The sequence below is a fragment of the Larimichthys crocea genome, chromosome VIII (assembly GCF_000972845.2).
Source record: "Larimichthys crocea isolate SSNF chromosome VIII, L_crocea_2.0, whole genome shotgun sequence".
Classification (NCBI taxonomy): domain Eukaryota; kingdom Metazoa; phylum Chordata; class Actinopteri; family Sciaenidae; genus Larimichthys; species Larimichthys crocea.
The window spans coordinates 26,395,760-26,419,767 of NC_040018.1; the positions used below are offsets into that span (position 1 = coordinate 26,395,760).

General features: G+C 41.0%; 1 protein-coding gene across 4 annotated transcripts in view; it reads left to right on the plus strand.

Annotated features, from left to right (window-relative positions):
• The first annotated feature begins 4,577 nt into the window (after nt 1-4,577).
• Nucleotides 4,578-24,008, plus strand: part of pcdh17 (protocadherin 17) — a 55,427-nt gene continuing 35,996 nt past the window's right edge. For 2 of the 4 annotated variants that reach the window (XM_019262354.2, XM_027281465.1), the window contains exons 1-2: nt 4,578-5,368; nt 6,123-8,712. In XM_019262354.2, coding sequence (XP_019117899.1) covers nt 6,430-8,712 — 2,283 coding nt within the window. In that variant the 5' untranslated portion in view covers nt 4,578-5,368; nt 6,123-6,429. Of the gene's footprint in view, nt 5,369-6,122; nt 8,923-24,008 lie in introns of all 4 variants that reach the window. The other 2 variants (XM_019262353.2, XM_010740101.3) reach the window with 2 other exon arrangements.

Here is a 24,008-nt window from a genome sequence, read left to right on the forward strand (position 1 = left end):
GTTGATGATGACGTTTAAAAGCCCACCTATGTCAATGGGAGCTGCTAGTCTCATCTCCTTGTCTCAGCACGATACCTGGCTCTGCAGGTGAGAGGAGAGGTAATTATTTGCACATCAGGGTGAATAAAATACAAACTAACCATGAGCCTGCCTCATTACTGCACTCTATTTCCTCTGTCCAGTCTCAGCTGGCTAAACACAATTTGGCTCTTTAGATGATGCTAAAAAGCTATAGGAGACGATCATAATTCACTCTCTCAGTGATGTTCCGTTCAAGGAATAAAGTGTTATTCCACTAAGAGAATGCTGAGAGCATTTATGTATGCGTTCAAGGTGTCAGTATAGAAGTACAGGAGAAAAAAAAGCTGTTTCACTGTGAAAATCCATGATCCTGCCGTCAACCTGTTGAAGCCCATTATGGCTCACAATCCAACAGTGAAGATCGTGATGAGGCAGAATCACTTGCACAGTGAGCATTGATCAGGAAATATTTCTTGGAACGTGCAAACTGTGAACATTTGGTTGACACAAACACACACAGGCATATGAACAGAAACAGGCCTACAAACAGATGCAGGTTGTGCTCATCATTAAACACATTCACCATGTCCAATCAACTGTGTACAAGAAGCATTTCCTACCTACAGCCCACGTAAAGATACATCAGAAATCAGACACATTGAAAAAGAAACAAAGTGTATAGACACACACACACACACAATGCAAAGGACATGAAGGGCGTTTGTTGCCTCTTTGAATAAACCTTTGTTTTTCTTGAGGCTTAATGACACTGCTAAGCTAGGTCAGGGATTTAAGCCGCTCAGTTGCAAAGATGGAAACAGAGCTGGAAGAAAAGAAAGAAAGAAAGAAAGACAGGTATATGCATAGACAGTAGATAGATGACTCAAACAGCAAACCCTTATGCTCATCAGTACTAACATCTATTATACCTGACTGACACAGTAAACATACCTTGTTAGGCTACCTGAATGGGTAAATGCATTGACATCTAACTTGGCTTTCCAACCTTCCTTTTGACCTTGTTGGTTAAATGCTCAAATACTCAATATTTTTAGCAGCTTATTAGATTCAACAATGTTTCACAACAAACAAAAAGTAAAAGTTTGGTTTGGGCAAAAAATATCAGTTAGGGTATTGTCTTGATTTGTCTAGAGATTGTCTAGAGGTAGATTAATCTTTTAATCATCTACAGACAAAACAAAACAATTGTAATATTGCAAAAAATATCTATAGGCAGACTATCAAAATAACGTTTTACTGCAATAGGCATTTGCATTTATTGTTATTAAAGGATTCATTGACAGTCATGGCAATTTAAGGTATCAGTGTACCTAAAAGAAAGAAATTGTTTGTGTCTCATCGACTTTTTTTTCCCCTTCACCACAAAACTGCTTCATTGCCTTACATGCATACAATCAAGTCCACCTTACTTTGGAGCATTTGGAGACAGGTATAAACACTTTTGCCTTTAGACAAGTGTTTGGACAACACTAGTTAATTTAAAGTATACTGAAACGTTTATCTACTACAATGGTTTAAGAGAGAATAAAGACAGTAAGAGAATAAGAAACAAGTGTGTTAAAGAGGAACAAGATCTTATCCTATGTAATGTCACTATTTTCAAGTCAGTTAAAGTCGAAGGTTTGGCATTAAATTTTAAGGGAACAACAGCTTCAACAGACTCTTTTAGATGCGTGGGGATTAACCTGTAAAATATACTGTATGGGGGTCAAATGAAGGCTGAAGTAACTTTCAGTAGTGCATCAAAATCTGTAGGAAAGAGATTAATATTAATAGCTCAGTGCAGTCAGACAGCATGATGCATGAGTGCTGTGTCTAATGTACAGTACAGAAGGCTCATGTCTTTGAAGGATAAAAGAGCCACATATCCTTAAAAATATCATCACTGTTACTGTCTCAGCTTTCATGTAATCACAGGCATAGACAAAGAGCTACTCCAACTGTGTTGGAAACCAGTATTTCTCCACTGCCGAACCACAGCAAAGTGAGGAAAACAATAAGGTGATACTCCCTCTTCTCCCTCCAAGAAAGCAAACACTTGAACGTTGTAAAGAAGAAAAGAGGCAGAGATTCAGATGGAAACATGAAACAATTTTATGTGGGAGACAAACAACAGGTAAGTAAAAAGTAGCGGGGAAAGAGGTGACAGTTGCTGGGAAAACTCTCCATGTGTAAAAAGTCAGCTCTGATTTCCACCCTCCCCTTTTTTCTGACAGAGGTAGCAGAGAAAAAGCTCACACTCTGACTCCTCATGGTCCATCCTCATGGTTTAAATTCCTTTAAGATGAAAGAGTGTAACACTTTTTTATTGCTCGAGGGAAGAGGAAGTGAAATCATTGAGTGTTAGGAAGGGAAAGAAAGAGAATTCAGGAATGGGTTAAATAGTGTAGGCAGGAAGAGGCCTTCATTCTCTTATTTCCACCTGAAGAAAGGCCATTGCCATTAGATTGAAATTTAATTTACGAAATAGAGTTTTAATGCAGCTGTTCACCAGCAGCCCATTCCAAATACACTTTCTGTCAGTGCATTTCCTGAGGGCCATTTAATTGGGCTAATGAAGAAAGCTGCTAATGGCTGGGTTTATCTCAGGCAGCACTGGTGACATTTCACCAAGGCAGGTGATTTTACTGGCATTGTTTAAACTCAGTGTACAGCATTTCTAGTCGGAGAGAAAAAAGTAAACATGTTATTTCTGCAAATAGAAAGAATGGGGTGGGAACAATGTAGTCTTGAGAAAAAATCATTCGACTTCATTCAATAGCAGATTAAATTATTTTAAAATTATTTTCCACACACGCTCACATCTGGTTCATTGTTACTCAGCATTTTGTCATCAAATTCTTTAATTCCAGGAACGCCAACACGACCTGAGAAGACTTATGAATAAGATGGACTTAATGATCAAAATATGCATCACATTTAAATAGACACACAGAGGGACAGAAGTCACACACACACACACACTATATGCAAATAGAGACAGTGATGTGACATTTACCTTCATCAGTTATCAACATCTTGACATTAGTACATCAAACCTGCTGTTTAATAATGAGCTTTGGTCGCCATCTGACTAACGAAAGATTCTGACACTCTTGTCATTCCTTCCTGTCAGTGAGAAAGGTCAGTGAGAGAGGCAAAGAGGTTGAGACCCATGTTTATACATGGATTCACGGCATGATTATACTGAACAAAGCTGACATGTTGAAATGACAATACTAAATGAAGGGCATGGTTAAACTCTGACAAAATCACAGTTCTGTGTCAACAGTTAAGTCAAAAAACAGGACGGTGATCTGATATTTCTGTTGATATATAATTAGTTATGATATGTTTTTATATACAAATATGGATGACATTGAGACTCAGTGATTGGCAATATTCCTACAAAGCAAGATGGCTTCAAAAGATTTAATTACTGTTGTGTTCACCTTGCATGAACTGTTCAGTGTGTTTCCTTACACTCTCCAATTAAGGCTGCAATTAAAGACTATTTCCGTTATTGAATAATCTCTTCTCATTGTGTGGTCTATAAAAAACACCCATTACAATTTCCTAAAGTCCAAGGTGAGGTCTTCAATTTCCTTGTTTTGTCGAACAAAGAATTCAAAACACATAAATATTGAATTCATTATCACATAAGACAATGGAAACCAGCAAATCTGCTCACGGCTGACAACAACTACGAAAATAGTTCCTATTATTAATCATTTTATTGTTGATTGACTTATTGTTTCAGCTGTACTTCCAACACAAGAAGACACTATGGATAGAAGTTTTCATGTACAACAGTGGAAGAATAATACTCGAGAATCTGCATTCTCGAGTATTACATGAAAATTTGTTCCGTGTCATTGTCAACCTGCTGCAATAATCAACTCCAAATCTCTCATCATTTTCCTTCATATCATTTTTACAGGTATTCAACACTTTTAATTGCATACAAAAGTGTAAATGCAATTACTGCTACTACTCGGGTGGCATAAGAGACCTGCATGATAATGTAAATTAGTTTGTACTTTGACTAAAAGACTTCAAACACAGATCTGGAAAATGCCTATCTCACTTTAAATGTAGGAAACGTGATGTGTAGTATATACAAACAATCCAGTAATTACTTATATATGCCTCTCTATGAATACTAGTGGACATGTCCTCTTATTAGACTCAACACGTTAATGAATTTCAGAATAAAAGTCTGAGATCTTTGCATTCAGTTCACTGAATTCAAACCGCTTTGTCCGTTTTTTTTTTTTTTTTTTTTTTCCGTTTCTTTTTGATAGATGACTTAACTGAAATTTCAAACCACTTCAGTGTGACCGCTACACGCGTCTCTTGGCAAGGATGTCCAACGCGCACGGTTTCCTTTATTGTAAAACAACAATGAAGTGTGATATTTGAAAAAAACAGATGCGCCACCGGTGAGCTACGAGCCACCAATCATTTGTAGTCTGTACCCAAAGCGACTTTTGAATCCCTCCTTCTCTTCCCACCTCTTCAAATTCATTGGCTGCCAGAGGAGTAGCGACAATGTTTAATGCACCATGCGGTGTCCGGAGTTCAGTCAGTGAGAGGAAGCGTTCAGTGCGCCTAGGGCTGTTTTACGTGCAGAAAATACTAAGTAACTGTGTGACTAGTGCGTATATATTTAAGAAAATCAACATTTTTTCTTTCCTGATTGCTACTGAGAGACTTGTGCCAGAATGCGGGATTGTTGCTGACCACCTCTTCAGCAGCTGTCTCTCTCTCTGTTGCTGTGTGTGTGGACTTTGACGGGGGGTAGGGGGGGACGGCGGACAAGGACAAAATGCCACAACGGGAATCAGTCACTCAGCGCTGTGTTTCGGACGGGGGGAAAAAAAAACAAAAAACACTGATCGCCTTTTAAATATCCACTTTGGATCTACCTTTAGTACTCGTCTGGATTTTTTTTTTCTCCCCCTGTCTTCTCATAGAGTCATATTTCTGTCTAACAGTTTTTTCCTCCTGAAGAACGGTGACTCACTGCAGGCAGAAGGCGAGCCGCTGCATCCTAATCAGACAGCGGGGAGGACTTCAGCTCATTGACATTACAGTCATACTTTTCTGGAGCACTTTTTTTTTTTTTTCCACTGCGCTGCACTGTAGCCTGCGTGTGCATCGGAGGCTTGTGGCTTTTTTGCCTGCACAGAGAGAAGGGGAAAGAGGATACGGGTGGTACCTAGTGAAGTGGTCTGGGGATGAAACTCTCCCTGAATCTTGCTGGAACTGACTGTTTTGATTTTTCTACATATTTCTCGGACTATTACAGCAGTTTGGGTTTTTTTTTTGTTTTTGTTTTTTTGGGGTAAGTTTTGTCCTTTTTTTTATGTCGTGTTTTTTTTTCTGTTGTAGAAGTCTTGTCTGTTGCGATTGCTATTTCACAACCATCCCTATGCATGCGGATGCAACAGCTTCTTTCAAGGACCGTTGATTCTCGCAGGGAGAGAGAGAGATACAGACAGCATCAGTGGAGAGCATTACGCGGCTGTGCTGAGATGTTGGCAGCTCATTTCCGATTTTTTTTTTTTTTATAAGGCTAATTGTGAATATCCGGATTATGCGGATTTGTTAATGCGTGTAAGAGGCTCATTTTATACACACTTATTCAAATAGTCGCCACAATAAGCCATCTTCAGTTGTACACTTGCAGTGTTATCATACTATTAAAGTTGCCCTATTACAGTTGTAGTCAGCATTCTCATAATGTGTGAATGGGAGATCATTACGCCAGGGTCAGGTCGTGTATTACATCAAAACATGAAAAACTGCATTCTGATTCTTGTGTTTTATAATAGTAGTAAATAAGCTTCAAGGGGAATCACTATATTCCTGTGTATCAGGGCTGCGCCGAGTGTCTTCCCAAGGTTAACTAATTGACAAGCTTCCCCCATAATTGTGGAGATGAATTACGCATGAGCCCTGTTTCATTTCTTGCTCAGTGGTAGATCTGATGTCTTACTGGCAGAAGGGTTGTAATATAGCTGAGTCTATATTTATTTGGTTTACTAATTGCCATATATACATTATAACAAATGTATCCTTTTCTGTTTCCTCCATAGGTGGTATGAGTGAACACTAAACAATGACTATTCTGTTTGGAGACTGGATCGCGATTATTGCTCAGATGAGTCTGGGCGCGTGGCTGAATATAAATTAGGCGTTCGACACCACAGATTGCTGGAAGAGGCAGAGAAAGAGAGAGACAGAGCAAAGACAATCCATAAAGACAAATGCCAAGGCCTCACATGATGAACAGAACTCTTTATTTGATTCTGAATAATAGAAAAACCAAATTTGAACAAAATATCAACAGGTCAAAGGAGTTGTAAACATAACACAGATTATAGCAGCTTTTACGGAGTGGGGATGTATCTTTCTATTTTCTTTTTCCTCCTCCTATGGGCTCAAGCCCTGACATTGAAAAACTTGAATTACTCTGTCCCGGAGGAACAGGGTCCGGGGACAGTGATTGGGAACATTGCCAAAGATGCCAGACTCGGACTCGAACAGATTGGTCAGGGACAGGGTAAGAAAGCCAACTTTAGGGTGCTGGAGAACTCAGCTCCGCATCTCATCGACGTGGACCCGCAAAGCGGACTGTTGTACACAAAACAGCGCATTGACAGGGAAACATTGTGCAAGAGAAACCCCAAGTGCCAGCTCTCCATGGAGGTGTTTGCCAATGACAAGGAGATCTGCATGATCAAAATAGATATTCAGGACATTAATGACAATTCACCCACGTTTCCCTCGGATCAAATTGATATTGACATTTCTGAAAACGCAGTGCCAGGGACACGCTTTCCCCTGACCAGCGCGCATGACCCAGATGCAGGGGAAAACGGCCTGAAAACCTATCAGATAACACGCGATGACTACAATCTCTTCTCCTTAGAGGTAAAATCCCGTGGGGACGGGACTAAATTCCCAGAATTAGTTATTCAACGACCACTGGACCGAGAAGAACGAAGCCATCACACTCTCATTTTGTCAGCCACTGATGGTGGGGAATATCCTAGGTCAGGTACCATGCAGATAAATGTTAAAGTTATCGATTCCAATGATAACAGCCCTGTGTTTGATCAGCCCTCATATGTTGTAGAAATTCCTGAAAATTCTCCTCCTGGTAAAGTCCTGATTGATTTAAACGCTACTGATCCTGATGAGGGCAACAATGGACAAGTAGTCTATTCTTTTAGTGGGTATGCCCCAGAGAGAATCCGGGAGCTCTTCTCCATAGATTCGAGGACAGGGGTCATAAAGATTCAGGGTGAAATTGACTACGAGGAGAGCCCAGTTATTGAGATTGACGTCCAGGCAAAGGATCTAGGTCCCAATCCAATCCCAGGCCATTGTAAAGTCACTGTTAAAGTGCTTGACAGGAATGATAACTGGCCATCTATAGGTTTTGTGTCTGTGAGACAGGGAGCTATCAGTGAGGCAGCACCTCCAGGCACCGTCATTGCCCTGGTCCGTGTCACAGACAAGGACTCAGGCAGGAATGGGCAGCTTCAGTGCAGAGTGCTAGGTAATGTCCCTTTTAAACTTGAAGAGAACTATGATAACTTCTATACAGTGGTGACAGACAGGCCCTTGGACAGAGAGGTGCAGGATGAATACAATGTCACCATTGTGGCTAAAGATAATGGCATGCCTCCTCTGAACTCCACAAAATCCTTCACTGTAAAGATTCTGGATGAGAATGACAATGTTCCACGCTTCACCAAGTCAGTTTACCTTCTTCAAATACCTGAAAACAACATCCCGGGGGAGTACCTAGGTTCAGTCCTGGCACATGACCCAGACCTTGGCCAGAATGGCACAGTGTACTACAGCATAGTCAACTCCAATGTGAGCGGGGGTGATGTCAACACCTATGTTAATGTGAATGCTGCTAATGGAGCCATCTATGCAGTGCGATCATTTAACTATGAGCAAATAAAGTATTTTGACTTTAAGGTTCTTGCTAAAGATGCCGGATCTCCTCACCTGGAGAGCAATGCTACAGTGCGCATCAGTGTTTTGGATGTCAATGACAACATCCCTGTCATAGTTCTCCCCCTACTTCTAAACGACACGGCTGAAATCCATGTGCCACGTAATGTTGGTGTTGGCTACATTGTCACCACAGTGAGGGCGGTGGATAATGACTATGGTGAGAGTGGGAGGCTCACTTATGAGATCTCAGATGGCAATGAGGAGCACCTCTTTGAGATTGATCCAGTGACTGGGGAGGTGCGAACGGCCCACCCACTCTGGGATGATGTAAGCCCCATCGTGGAGCTGATCATCAGAGTATCAGACCATGGCAAGCCAACACTCACTGCTGCCGCTAGGCTCATCATCAAGGCCTCGGACGGACGTCCTCCTGATGGACTGCCACGTACGAAGGACAATCAGAACTGGGACATGTCCCTGCCTCTTATTGTAACTCTAAGCATCATATCCATCATGCTTCTCGCTGCTATGGTGACCATAGCAATTAAGTGCAAACGGGAAAACAAGGAAATCCGCACCTATAATTGTCGCATTGCAGAGTACTCGCACCCTCAACTGGGAAAAGGCAAGAAGAAGAAGATTAACAAGAACGACATCATGCTGGTGCAGAGCGAGGTGGAGGAGCGGGATGCCATGAATGTGATGAATGTGGTAAGCAGCCCTTCCTTGGCCACCTCTCCCATGTACTTTGACTACCAGACACGCCTGCCACTCAGCTCACCAAGGTCAGAGGTCATGTACCTCAAGCCCACTGCCAATAACCTCAGCGTGCCCCAAGGCCACGTGGGATGCCACACCAGCTTCACAGGCCCAGTCACCAGCACTACAGACACACCTACTAACCGCATGTCCATCATACAGGTAAGGGAAATTGCACTCTCCTCCTTCACTGTTATGCCACCATTTTCACATCACAACCCCTCAGAAAGCTCCCATTCCCTGTATCAACGTTTGCCCCTTGTTTTGTAAAATGAAAGAAAAAGAAGATAAGGACAGGCAGAGGCAGAGAGGCCCAGGAGCACAGAGAAAAAAAAAGCAGGAAGGGAGGGGTGAGCATTACAAGGATTAAACAGTCATTCTGGTGCTCTCATAGAACAGAGCCTGTGACATCAACACAACATCAGTTGTGCTTGAAATATGTCACGGCAGGCTTTTGAAATCTGTTTTCATGTTAAAAAAAAAAAATCATTAATCACTCAATCACTGTCATTTCATTCCTGTGGAATAAAGCGTTTAGCCTGTGGCTGAGCTATAAGCAGGTATGTGATTTTCTTTTAGGACCAATTCTATTTTAAAACACAAAATTATCCCACAGACACCTGAATGTTCTTGTACCTGTATACCTCTACCTTAACCGCTACACTTTAATAAACAGATGCTTGTTTATAACATTAGGTCAGTCGGTAAATTCTATAGCTCTTTGTGGTTATTATGGCTATTTTAATTCCTAGAGATTAGCAGATTTGACTTATTTTCACAGCTACTTTATACGTCTTTGTGTGGAGTACTTGGGTGTCTAAGCCTCTAACGTGATAACTTCTCTGTGTCTTTGGCCTTAAGCCCATTAAAAGTCTGTCGTGTCAGACGAGGATTAAGGTCTGCTTAAGCCACTGGTATGTAACACTGGGGATAATGGGTAGCAAAATTAACCATTTTTCTGATGTTTACCTATTGCTAACAAATAAATATTTGATGTTCCTAATATAATTTGATAGGAATGATAAAAGCCTTCAGTTAGTTTTATTGTTTTTATGTCCTGCATATGACCTCGTACTTTTGGGGACATTCTTTCCTGTTACATCCTGATTCTGTAACAATTAGTCCCTCAATTAGGCTCTCTGCTGTCTTTTCTATCCCACTATTTGTGCTGGATGTGGATGTGACGATGACTGTGATCAGATGTGACGTGTTCCCACCAGGGAGGACGGCGACTGTCTGTTGTTCCCACTCTCAGTCTGAGCCCTGCTTCTATTATGAGCCAGCTGCATAGGGCAAAGGTCAGCACAAAGACAGTTAAGGCTTCCTAATCAGAGGGACAGAATAATTGCTGGTCCACTCTGCAGGCTGTTTCTCTGCTAATGTAGTGATGATGAATTAGACTGTGTGGGGGGCTGTTGCACACCCATTCTGTGCTCTTTTCTCTCCCCCTTCAGATTGTCAATGGGAAAACAAGCAAAAGCAGCAACAACACATTCTTTAGTGTCTTGTTTACAGAGGGTCCCCTTGACACATCAGGCGTGCAGGGTGCTCTATTGTATTATTCAACAGAAACCTGTGTAGAGGGAGATGGCCTGAGGCATTAAGTTTCTTCAGAAGCTGTACAGAAGCGTATCACTTTCCACCCTCCTCTCTGCTTCTGCCTCCTCTCTCCGTTCGTGTGGACAGTAAGTAACCTGAGTCAGAGGAGAGTGGCTATGGGAAAAATGTCAGGAAACAAAGACAGAATTCCCCTTCCATCGATCCCAAGGCCTCTCAGCCCATCTGTCACTACAGTTGCCACGGGAGGAGAGGCTAAATAGGAAAAATAAATAAAGAGATGGATAAAGCAGGAGAGCATATCGCCTGCCAGTAATTTTCACAAGGGCACCTTAGTGTTGCTGTCTTCATCGGCTCCTAGTAGGGCTACTGTAACTGCCTGTAACTCCCAGTCTCTCTCCACACTGCTGCTGGCCTCTAATGATGTTTTATAGTGGTGCACTGGCAGACAGGCTGGGCTTGGTCTCTAGCTGGGAGAGGAGAATAATATGAACATATCAGCAGAGCTCTGCTGGCCTTATCATTGTCACCACCATGCCAGCACCCAGCCCGGTGGAGAGCTTCATTTCATTTCTAAAGAGAATTCCTGGGATAAGGAGATGGATGATACGTAATGATGCCTAATTCCGCTTAAGGCGTTGAAGGGAATTACTTACAGTGGAATCAAGGTTAAAACCAATCTGCTGCAAAATTCCTCAATGCACAGGAAGAAGGGATTTCAGTAATTCGCTCCAAAGAGTGAGCCTGCGCCCACTCTATCTTGAATATGTTTTAGGTTTTTGTCCCACATTGTGTTTAGCTTCAGGGGATGTACCATTCAGTAACAGACTGGCTGGTTCATAAGTTTCTCTGCTGCTTTCATGCTACCTTTTTTTTTTTCTCGAAACTGGTCTCATTTTTTCCCCCAAAATATTCAACGACTCCTGTGTCATTACTTTTAATTTGGCGGTAATTTATCATATTGATTTGTTTTGATAAGTTTTGGGTGTTGTAATTTGATTCACCATGAAACTCTAATTAAACAGAATCCTGTCTCGGTGGGAGACCATCCATGTTAATAAGGTGCAGGTGGTACAGAGGCAATAGGCTATAAAAGCAGCCTTAAGGTGGCGGCATTCTGCCTTGTGTAGGTTGGCACTGAGATGAGGGTGTCAAGGAGAAAAGGGGTGCTCGCCTCTGCTGACTTGACATTGTCACTTGTCACTTGGTAAGGAAGCTCCTACTGCTTTAATTAAGAGTGTCTGATTTAAATATAAAACAAACATATGGTGTATATATGCTATTTTTCTGTAATTGTCTGAATGACATTTAAAAGTAATATAAAGTAATGGGAAAGTGAGTGAAAGTTTTGAATGACAATCACTGAATTCAGCGAAGAGACACTGATATCAGAATTAAAATGCATAAAAACGAAGGAAAAAAAGAAGCAAGGCTGATTTCTTCCATAACAATTTAGAAGGTCTTTGAATGGATTATCAAAATGACTGGCAGTGATAAACCTAATGAGTGATCTTAAAGAAAGCTGGAGCTTCGTTACCAATGACTGTGATCATTTAAGTAGCACGATATAGGAGATAAAAATTTCACTCTCTTGATCTGTTTAGGTTGAGCATGTGCATGCCAACAATGCAGCTGGAGCAGATGTTGGAAATGGATGCTTCCAGGAATGGTCGTACTCTGCATAATTTAGGGAGATTGTATGTGTGTGTGTGCGCAAGTGCGAGTGTGTGTGTGTGTGTGTGTGTGTGTGTGTGTGTGGGTGTGGGTGTGGGTGTAACGTCATTGTGTATTCCAGGCATGTGATTTAAGCCTTTAGCTGGCAGGCTCCGTGACAGAGCCCCTCTCTTTTATGAGCGGGACAATCTTGCATTTGTCCGAACCTTGAAACACCCTTCCTCCAAGAAACGCACAAACAGTGACACACGCGCACAGACACATGCTCGTGCACACAAACACGCAGATGTGCATGTAACCCGGGCTTGGGCTGTTTTTAAGGATTCTACCAAAGAGTCTTATCAAAGCCTCCGCTGTATATTGTATTGAAATTGCTCCCACACTTCAGTGGCCACTGAGGCAATGAATAGAAAAGCACTCCTTATTTCATTTCTCTCCCTCTCCCTTCATCTTTAGATAACTGCTCTCTTCTGGAGCTTTCCATGGAATGAGTTTGGTAAACCTGTACTTACTGAAGCTTGCTTGCAGACAGGACTGAGCAGCTCAGCGACTAGATGCACAAACAGTTATTTATAGGAATGAGGGACAGTTCAAGAAGCCATTTGTAATTTGTGTACTTTGTCCCCAGTTGGGCTGTTTTGGGCCACTAAGCCAGATTTGTTTTATTTGAGCTTGCCAGTACATAAAACAAAAAAATTATCAGCTCGCCTTAGGGTGTATCTTCATATTTCCTCAAATAAACCTTCTGCTACTGTACATAACACTACACGCTGAAATTCTGAATTATTAATAGCCAGTTTTATTTTTCTTCATCTCCCCCAACTGAGAGGAAGTGCCTTCAGACCACAAAATGTTGCTCAGGGGAACAACAGTAAATTAAGTTATCCCTTTATAACCAAAATATAGAAATTTTGTGAGTTAGTGTTTCGTTTATTAGCTGCCATTCCTCGTATTTCAATTTGTAGAGGTGTTTGTTTCAGTACAAATGCGTTAGTATGTCTTGAAGCTGTAGCAGTGTAAGTATAACGCACAGTACAAAACAGCAGCTATATTTGCATCCTCTTTCATTAATAAATCATGACGTTTAACAAATCAGAGGCAAGCGGAAGATGTCACGATAAACATCAGGTCTCTGGCTACATATTTGTTAACATGGGGGGATGAAAAGAGGGCGAAACACAGAGTAAGTGGGAAATAGAAGCTACTTACTTTCTGATATAAGCAGAATTTGAGCATTCATTTACTTTGCAATGTGAGGAAGTATGAGGGAAATGGAAATGACTGTCATTTTTCAAGCAGCCCAATAGTAATGAAAATTTCAAGTTTTAGGCAGAAAGACGGAAGAAATCGTCTCTGGTAGTAATAAACACCACCGATGTATTTATCTCTTTTCTTTGGCATCCACTGTTTTATCATGAAAAACATTAAACTGACTCAGGCTGAAAATCTCTCAAAGATTTACTCAGTTAATAGTTCATTTGCAGAAACATATTACAACTACCCAGAAATTTTGTTTGACATTGGAGGAGCTGTGGAAGTGAATGTTTTATTTATTGCAAGTTCTCAAAAAGCCAAGTAACCCTGTTAAATAATTGAATATAAATGGAGGCTCCTGACTAGACCCACCACGAGACACAATTTCCTGCTGTAACTTAGACAAACTCCAGTAGAGTCAAACTGGAGACAGGAATAGATGGATATAGATAGATGGAGACGATTATGTATGTGTGTAGTATATTGGTCTCATTGTTCAGTCAGTAGAATCGCTTTCAGCCAGCTGCTGTGCATTCATCTAGATTCAGCACTTATCTGTGCTGCATAATTTTATTATTTTAACAGACATCCCAACCTGGCAATGCAAGGCAACAAAGGAATTTAGTGTGTGTGTGGGGCGGGGGGCAGGATATGAGAACACAAGTTGGCCTCCATGATAGCCAGACTGGCCGGACACATTAAACCAATTTGCTTGGTTCAATAGGAAGCAGGCTATTGGAGATGACATGTGCACGATAATAAGACTGTGGATTGTCAGTGGACATTCACTCTTGAGATACTGTTTTTGTGCGCATGAGCGTGTTTGTGATTGAGGGGGAAGTAGATGATCAGGACTCCTCTTCTCTGCCTGACGCTGGAGCTTCAAACTATCGTGTCATATTGTCATGTCATTTTGTTGAGTAGCAAGTGCCGTCGTTTAGCATGGTTTACCTTCCATAGCCACAGACTGGCATTTTACTGTAAGTGGTATCAGATCAAACCCTGTTGGATTTAGTAATTACTTTTCTATTCTGTTAAAATAATCTGTTAAAAAGCTACAGACAGCTTGACTTGTTTATGTCGCCAGTCATTTGTGTTTGTTGTGGGTGATCTTTGTAGTTGTCGTCATTGTTTTCCTAACCCTGCTGATCCTGAGAGTTACCCATATTTCTGTTGCATTGCAAGCGCACGCCTACACCGCATCGCTCTGTGCGATTTGTACCTTTTCCTTTTCCTCTAGTGTGTTTTCTCTCTAATACAAACTCCTTCAATACATGCCATTCTATAAAGGAAGAAGAAGACATCTGTGCATGCCGCCAGTGGATTTTGAAACCGTGGTGCTGTTGGTATAGAACAACTCAAAAGGAGTCAACCTAGTATGAACTGAGGTCACTGAAAGAAGAGAAGAAAACATAACCTTCACAGTGGAGGAATCTAAGACTCAGCTGCCATGTGTCTATGTGTGTGTTTATGTACTATCACCCGCACACATGCACCTGTGCTACCACCAGCTGTGCTCTGAAGCACCGGTCTCGTTGGTTCCCTCAGATTGGAATGGGCTTCCCTGTAGGGGCAGTCTGCCCCCCGAGGCATTTTAGATCCCTCCTGGGGTCTTTAGACTTAACGTTCTGAGCAGCAGGGTACCAGGGCTTCGGCAATAGATAGGTATACATACAGGCTACCTCAACGAGCGCCTGTGCGCTGAGATGCACAGCACATAGAGGGCTCCAAAGGCATAGATGGCGTGGGGATGTATTCTTTAAACTGCCAGCAGCTGGGTCTCCTTGCTGTAAATCAAACACTTTCAAAGTCAAACAAAGTGGAACTCGCTCTGCTCTGTCTTGGCGTGAGTCCAACCTGAGAGAGCTTTTATTTCTGCCACATCTTCCTTCACTGTGCCCCCTAGGCATGTGCTTTAGAAACAACGTACAGCTCAAAGAATGAGTTATGTGAATCTTCTCTCACCTTCTATCTCATTAGTATAAGAGAAATGATTTACCCCTCCCCTTCCACACACCCGAATCTCTCTCCTTGTCCTTGCCTTTTACAGTTCAGCACTTCTTCAGCTTCATCAGTAATGTGATTAATTGATTGGAGGGACATACCATGAATACCATTTCATTTGCTCTAATTTCACCTAACTATGTGTCAAAACAAGCCGCCGTAAAGCAGGCTTCTTCTCCCTCATGTAACCGCTGGAGTGCATTACAGTCGCTCAATCCGGAAACGACAGTTTGCTTTGCAATTTGAGGAGTACTTTTCTAAACATTGTAATCCTGCCAGTGTATGTTTGCATGATTGTGTGTGTCTGAGAAGGTCCGACACTCTAATAGGAGCTATCCCACAGTCTCCTCTGGTTCTGCTTATATCTATAGCACAGTTTGAAATCGGACTCCCATGTCTAAAGCCATGTGTGTGTGTGTGTGTGTGTGTGTCTGAAGGGAATTGACAGCCACTGTGTTTTGCAGTGGCTGTTATCTGTTTGTGGCAACAGAGGCGAATGAGTCGGCACTCTCATGTTATTGCCTAAACAAAAGGCTCGCTAAGTGGTGGGCACACAAGATTTGCCATCAAACGTTTGACTCTTTCTGCTCTTCGGGGTAGCAGTATGCGATGCTGAGTGCTAATGGCGTATTGAAAATGGTATATTTGGCTGGTTTCATCTTGTTTCTATTGTACGACACAGATGTACTCAATTGGACCCCTCACTGGGTTTATGTCTTCGAGAGAGATCTTTTTGGGGCCTTTAGCATTCAGATCAATTGCTGGTTTGCTCCATTTCTTATTGATTTTTACTCTGTTTGGTACTGAAATACTGTATTTCATTATCTACTGCTCTGAGCATAGCTTAGTTTAAAAAAAAAAAATAAAAAAAAGAAGAAGAGCTGGTGCTCACTTTCTCTCTTCTTTGCTCCCCCTTGCTCTTGCTCCGACTCTTTTCCTTTTTAGGATTCCCTTTCTTTCTCTCTGCTCTTGTCATCTCAGATAAGCATTGCAATTGCTCATGTTACTGACGACCCAAGCCAAATTCATAATGATGAGATTATCTTGTCAACGGTACAGAGTGTATATGTCTGCCGTATTGATCTGCGCACAGTCTTAATAAATGAAGTACCGCGATGGAAGCGTTGGCTCAATGATAACTCTGAGCAGATCTCGCTATTTATACACTCTCAACGCTGCTGAGATGATAAATGGAACTTGTGTATTCTGCCCTTCTCCTTTCTTTTACCTCTTCCTCCTGTTGTACCTCCTCTCCTCTCCTCTCCTCTCCTCTCCTCCCCTCTCCTCTCCTCTCCTCTCCTCCTCCCCTATTTCCAGATTGATGGGGTGAAACAGCCCCCTCTCCCCACACACATTGTCTGAAATGCGTCCTCTTTGAGGTCACGTTGACATGCTGAGTCGATGTACTCCCAGGTGGAGGGACATGGGTGCTGCTGTGGGAGGAACCAGTCAGATAGACTACAGAGGAGGGAGAGCAGGGAAGAAATACCAGCATTGGAGCTTGGGTCTGCGTGTGTCTTTAAATGACTGAGTTTTCAAGGGGAGTTTATCTGTGCATTTGAAGAGAAGGTCAGAAGGGTTTAGAGCTTGAGATTATGTGTGATTGTTTCTTCTCTGGGCTAGCTGATTAATGCTAAAGCTGGTCTGACAGATCCTTAATGCACCATAGACGCACTTAAAAGAGACTGAAAGGAACTGACGTCCAACATTTTGACAACGAAGCATTATCCTAAAGCCTTTTCTGTCAGTATTTTTTTACCCAGGTGTATGGACAGTATCCCTCTCGTCTTCCATTCCTCTTTTACCCGGCCCCTCCTTTTGCTGCTCATATACCTCTGACCTGATGCATATACAGTAGATAGGTCACCTTGAAGTGAAACTAGACATAATCCATCTGCTGCGTGTGTATGTGTGTATGTATGTGTGTGCATATAAAAACAGAGTAGGAGAAGGCAGGTGTGTGTAGGCGCACTTATAAATGTATTGATATTAGACACGTGTGCCTGCATGTGCGTCTGTCTTTGTGTATTTATTTATCTGCGTCTGGCCTCGGTTCTGGGCTTTGGGGAAATATCTAAAATCCTTTCATCCACAGAACGGCTCTTCCTCCATCAATTCAAATGGAATAATTGTGTTCTTTAATGTTTTTTTGTTCACAACCTCCCTGTTTCTGCCTTGTTAACCCACAAACTAGACCGCATTTTGAGGATGGTTTGTTTCAAAGCTAAATTATAAAATGCTTGTTTTTCTATTTTGTCAATTTTGAGGCTAATACTGAAGGAGACAGCATGCAAATAAAAGATCCCAAAATGTAGTACGCATGTGCTTTTAGCAGCCTGGAAATAGGTTGACAGTGTTTCATTTATACGTTGCAAGGCTGCTTTTTTTCTTTAAAGTGCAACATTGGCTTACTGCAAATCATGCCAAACATTGAAGGATGCAGACTTTTGTTAAGTTTATTTTCTAAATCCACGTTTGGGCCACAGTTTGGTTGATTATGTTGCATTCACTGATAACTTCTAATTGGCTGTATGAATCCTGTTGATCTGACTTACTCTTAAAGGATCAATCTGCAGTATTCAGTAGCGTCTAGTGGTGTAGCTGCTGAGTGTAACCGCCTTGCCTCACCCTCTCCATCCTAGCGCCATGAACAAATTACTGTGGCTGTGAAATGTGCAAGAAGCCTCTCTAGAGCCAACGTTTAGATTCTCCTTTCTGGGCTACTGAGGAAACATGGCAATTAAATATGGTGGACTCTGTGGAACAGACATAAAAGGTTTATTCTAAGTTAAAACAAACAAACAAAAAAAACATAATGATTATAGTTTTCAGGTGATTGCACCTTAATGGAAAACATAGTTTCCATTGCACTGCATTCCATGCATATTATATTTCTCAAACACTGGACCTTTAAACTTACTTTGGGGAATCCCTTTCTTGCGTAGAGATGAGAAGATTGATGCACTGTTGTTTTAAGCCTGAAAATGCTTGCCTGGCTCGGTCTAAAGTTAACAAAAACTAACCCTAACAGTACCTCTAAAGCTCCCTAATTAATTAGCTATACTTTTGTTTGTTTAAACCACAACATGTAAAAACAAAACACTTGTTTTATAGGAGCTTATGTGTCCAACTCTTTCTTGGCTAGAAGCAGCAATTTCCTGGTGCCTTGTCGTCAATCTGCTGAACTTACTATCGTAAAGTAAACAAACAACTGTTAAAACTATTGCTAAGTCCAGGCTTTTGGTTCAATGAGTCTACATTTTTGCTTGTTCTTATGTATGATTAGATTCATGCATGTCATGCATTCAAATGTACAGTTCGGTAGGCTCCCGTAACAGCTGTGGATTTTTGGGCTGAGTTAGCTTTGGATTAATGAGGGTGAAGCAAGGTCAGTGCTGACTCAAGACTTCGGTTAACAGCAAAGCTGCTGTAACTATTGATGAGCAAGTACTGAATGATTAGTAGCTTACACACCAAGATCACTCCCTTTCCTTTTTTTTTTCCACTGTCCTTCTTGTACAAATACTTCAGCATCAAGTAGACTCCCCTGTCTCTAACTCCTCTTTGCCCTTTTCCCCCCAAACTTAACATATTTACCTTTGTCAATAAACACAAGACTGATTCCAGCTGTAAGCTATAGTGCCCAGACCAGCTGGTTAAATGTGTCTACACAAAGTAAATTCAAATAGTGAGGGAAAACGATATTGCTATTTTAGTAGAGCTGGCAAACTGCTGTGTTAGGCTTTTTTGTGTTGTAATAAATATCTATGCCAAAAGCTACATTTATCATTTACCCCTGGGGCTAAACTGCCACAGATGTGGATTGTGTTGATATGAGTACAAACGTGCTATCTTGTGGTGCCCCTCCTCTTCAAAGTAGAAAAGTTTCCTCTGAGCTGAATTCAGACATGGCAGCTGAGACTAAATTGGCTGCTGAATTGTTATATGTGTTGTTGTTGTGTTTGTAAAAAAAGATAATGCTGGTAGGAACTGCAGAACTACAGAAGTAATACCGAAGAAGATAATTACACATACAACAGCGCCTGTAGTTCTTAAGTGAGATTAGAACGAGGAGTTCTTCTTTTTATTTAAGGGTTTTCTTTGTCTGGTGTAGTGTTGACTGCCAACACCTGAGCAGACTTCCTCATTATATTGCACTGGATACAGGTGCAACTGCACCTCCTAATAATGATAATAATGATAATAGTAATAACACATATACACAAGGCACGCAATCTCTGTGTAGGTCATTAAATATACATGTGTGCTGGTGAAAATGATGTATTCTTAGGCTTGTTATTTTTGTTTTTTGACTGTGTGTTCTGAATGTTTTTGACTGGAAAACACCTGAAGAGAGGAAATTAAACAAAACACAAATCCAAGTAAAAATCACTATAGTCATATCATGTGCAGCACACGCACACACACACACAAAAAGAAATCTCAGTCGGGTTGTCCTGTTTTCCACACTGACAGTATTTAGATCCAAAAATCGTCAAAGATGTGAATCATCAGTGGACCTGATGCGTGCCAAATGACACCTGGGTGCTCCATCAAGCCATCTGTAATGCCACCCACCTGTCAGTCAAAGCAGCCACGTTGTTAATTATGCATAACTTTAGGCCTTAATATAATTTGAATGGATGAGTTTAAACAAAAATCTGAATCAGTCCGGTTAGCTTAACTATAGAGACCAACACCGTTTTTTGTACCAGGCTGTAAACTGTTTATTTCTGCTATGCAGTTGGACATTTTAATATGGGGACTTATGGAGGTTGACTTGTAACTGCAGTTTTTGGCACTCCCGCATATAGGCTTCACTTCACAGCCACAGAGCTTACTGCTTAGTTTTCCATCATCGCATTATCAACATTTATAGACGATGCATTAAGTACTGGTGGAGATTGGCAAACTACAGCTCACAAAGCACTTCATCTCTACAACCTGCTGAAAATACAAAACTGCTGTCTTGTATTCTGTTGCCTTATATTGAATTAAATTTGATTGCATTGTAAAATGGGTCACAGCCACATTGGGTTTATTTAAAAAAAAAAAAATGTTGACAGTCTGCCGATGTATGGAGCCTCAGTTGTATCTTTCCAATATGGCAGCTAAATATAATCTTTACCCGAGGGGATGTTGGTCAACACATCATCACAGTTTATGGGTAATGTCCTCTTTGATTAGATATGGATGATTCATTCTATAATAGCGTAATCGGCATATTAATAAATCAATTACATGCATAGGCGTTAAGATTGTTATATATATATGTTTTGTAATTTGTGGTAAACCGATTATTCTGTATTACTATATGCCTATTACTATGAGCCATTTTGTTTATGTAGGATTTAGTTTAGCCTATCATTTGATTTTTCATGCATCATAAAATAGACTAGACTGTAAGATCTCCAACACCTGTAATGATATTTGTGTCCGTGTGTGTATGTGTGTGTGTGTGTGTGGGTGCGTGGGTGTGTCTGTGTGTGTGTGTGTGTGTGCGCAGACTGTGCATGTGCAAGTGAGAGAGAGAAAAACAAGTTCAAGGATATGCACTCACCGGAGGTTTGCATTTTATTATTTTCTACGTGAGTTGATTCTAAAGATGATAATGATAGGCTTAACAATAGAGTTTAACAACACTTTGTTGACCATCTCGCAGAGGGGGTCTGTTTATCCCTTAAAGTTTTCTTTTCATGTTCTTTGAAAGTAATTTAGTCTCCAAAATTAAATGACAAACATTATTACAAGGAATGAATGTGCTCTACAAAAGCAACTCTTAGAAGGAAAAAAAAGGGGGGGTGGGGGGGGGCGAACTGATAGCTCTTACTCACAAAGGAAAATGCAGCTGTCCCACTTGCACATAAGGAAACTACCTTAGAAATGAGACTAACATAGTAATTTGTAGACAGAAGAGAAAATGATATCTATGCTTGCTCAGGCTCTTCCTCAAAAGGAATTATAAAGTAGCAGTAACCGCACAGGTTGAAGGAAATCACCTTTGAAGTAGTGTTTTTGTCTCATCTCTCTTGATGAAGAGATGCAAGCACAGCCACTTCACCCTTCCCTCTGCCCTGTGCACCTTTTCTTTTTTGTCCTCACCCATCGGCGATGTCAGTCCCGTGCTCAGTGTGTGGTTAGAATAACAAGTCAACTCTTTCATTTGCACACCATTTTCTCACTATATGAAGTGGCTTTCTCGAGACTGAGAATAAAACGACACTTTCCACGAAGCTCCTAATAGACATCTCTAATGACACTGTATGGTCAGCCAAAATAATAGGCAATCAATGTGAGTGGTTGCATATTAATTAATGAATATTGTGTCTTTTTCTGGTGAGCAGTGAATATGCGAAGGAAAGGTCATGCTCTTTATGCAGCTGTATATAAAAGCCTCCAAAGTGCTACTTAGCCCTATTTAATGAAGTAAAAAGCCCCATGCCCCACCAAATGAACACAAACACAAAAAATAAAAAGGAATGCAGTTATTTTATGAATTATTAATTATGACAAACTATGATTAACAAGATGAGATCATTGAGCTGTCCGACTCACCAGCTTCGTATTAAACCAGCAGCTCTACAAAAAGCCCCATCCTAGCTCCTCCATAAAGAACATAGTCACTATATTTCAAGGCGGTGACAAGTCTAACGCATGCAGATGTGGGCGACTTCATTCAGCTTGAGTTGTATTAGATTTGTGGTGCCTGAAGTCGAGCTCGGTACAATTGGAAAAGAGAGGAGAGAGTGTCAGTAGGAGAGATACTTTAAATGACTGATCACTAGGAGTGGGGCAAATAATCGATACATTCTGATACACACTCCAGATTCTACTCTTGCACTAATTTCACAGGTTGTTCTCTTGCTTTGCTAAAGGTATTTTCTTTGAGAAGTATTCCTTGGTACATAGTGTTAAATTTGATCTTTCCATTCTAAAGAAATAATTTTTTTTCATAATGCTAGAAAATGATCCATCACTGTACATGCAAGTCCATTCAAGTCCTATCAAACAAACCCAGAGCTTTAAACATATGGCTGGGCTAGCTCATGTGACAGTTATAGTAACCTGCCATCTTGTGACAAACATTGTGGGTATAGAATAAAATCAACACAGTTTATCGAAGTGACTCACTGTAGCAAGTCATTCTGCACAAAGCCCTGCTGCAAGGATTTATTTATCTTCTGTTGTGGTCTGACCAGCAAAGAGTTTCTGAAGTCAAGAAAACCTGACTTCATACCTCATATATATACCACGCAACAGGAAATGATACATCCTGTATTTCAACATATTCAGATAATGAGCACTTTAACTCACACAAAATTCACAGTCGAATATGCACTATGGTTTTGGAATCATGGTTCAGTATGCCTTTGGTACAGCTGGGGAAAACAAAAACAAGATAATTTCTTTTAATTTGTTTGGGAAAAACCGTAACACTAAACATAGCCTTGTGGGACATAAATCCTGCTGTCAAAATGTACAAAAATAAAAAATGATATACTGTGTGATCTCCAGCTGAAACTAGCAGAACTAAAGAAGTACAGTAGTTTCAAATGAACCCAACAGACAAGGTGCGAAGGCTCCCTTATGGGTGATTATCTGTAAAAGAAACCTTTAGTAGTGTTTTTCTAAACTTCATTCACGGGGTTGCTGAGCATGCATGCTCGATTTCAGCTGCGCCTTGTGTCATTGATACAATTGCACTCGTTCGCACTCTGAAGATGCCGTTTTAACTACCAATTTGTACCTCTCCACAACACGGCTCATCAGGGCACTGTGGAATTATAAAAGAGGTTGTTTTTGAGTGTTGCTGACATGTGTTACAGAGCTCATTGTTCCTTTTAGTTTAGTATTCTGAGACATACTTCAAAATCAGCTATTGGTGCAGAAGTTGCACCCTTTTTGCCTGTTTTGAAACATGTTTCTTTTCAGGATGATTTGCAGATAGTGTACAAATTATGTGGTACAAAAAGATAAATGGCATTTAAAAAGTGTGGCACAGAGAAACAACTTCCTCCCAAAATGAATATGGAGAAGGCCTTCCAAAACTTGAAATCTCGACTTGTCATCAGATGTATAGGATATCATCTTTGAAAGTCTCCTTTATGATTAAATACTGGCCATAATCATTAGCAAATCCATCCAGACCTCAGTGTGGTTGAAATCCATCTAGGCTCCATTTGCTGGCTCCAGCGGCACTCCCTTACTTGTCTTAAAGTCATTTGAACTGGGCCTCTTGCAAGTTATTTGGAAGATAGTGGAAGATATTTAGCAGGCAGTAGACTATGATGGCTTAAAGTTCACTTAAGCCCCTTGATTGATTGGTGTGTTATCTCCAGGAAGATATGTAGGACCGGCTAATTAGATTTGATCACTTACAATTGCTCCTCAGCCACTAGGTAATCAATGCGGTCTAATTATTGTTGAGTTTACCGCCCCTTTTCCCTAACTTCTTTTATTATCCTCTCACATTACCATTTTGCTTTCCTTTCCTGGTTCCATCCTTTATTTCCTGTTTTTGCTGCATTGCCCTTCAACAATGTGTTTCCTTTCCTCTAAGCTCAATTTTTATCCTTTACCACACTTCCCGTTTGGCTGTTGCTGAGCAACTTTGACAGCTTTCCAAGAGAATAAACTAGAGATCCCTTGGTGGTAATGTAAGACACACACACGCGCACACACACACACACACACATACAACAGAGACATAGTTTATCAAATTAAAAACTGCAGTCCAGATCTTTTTGGCTTACTGACAA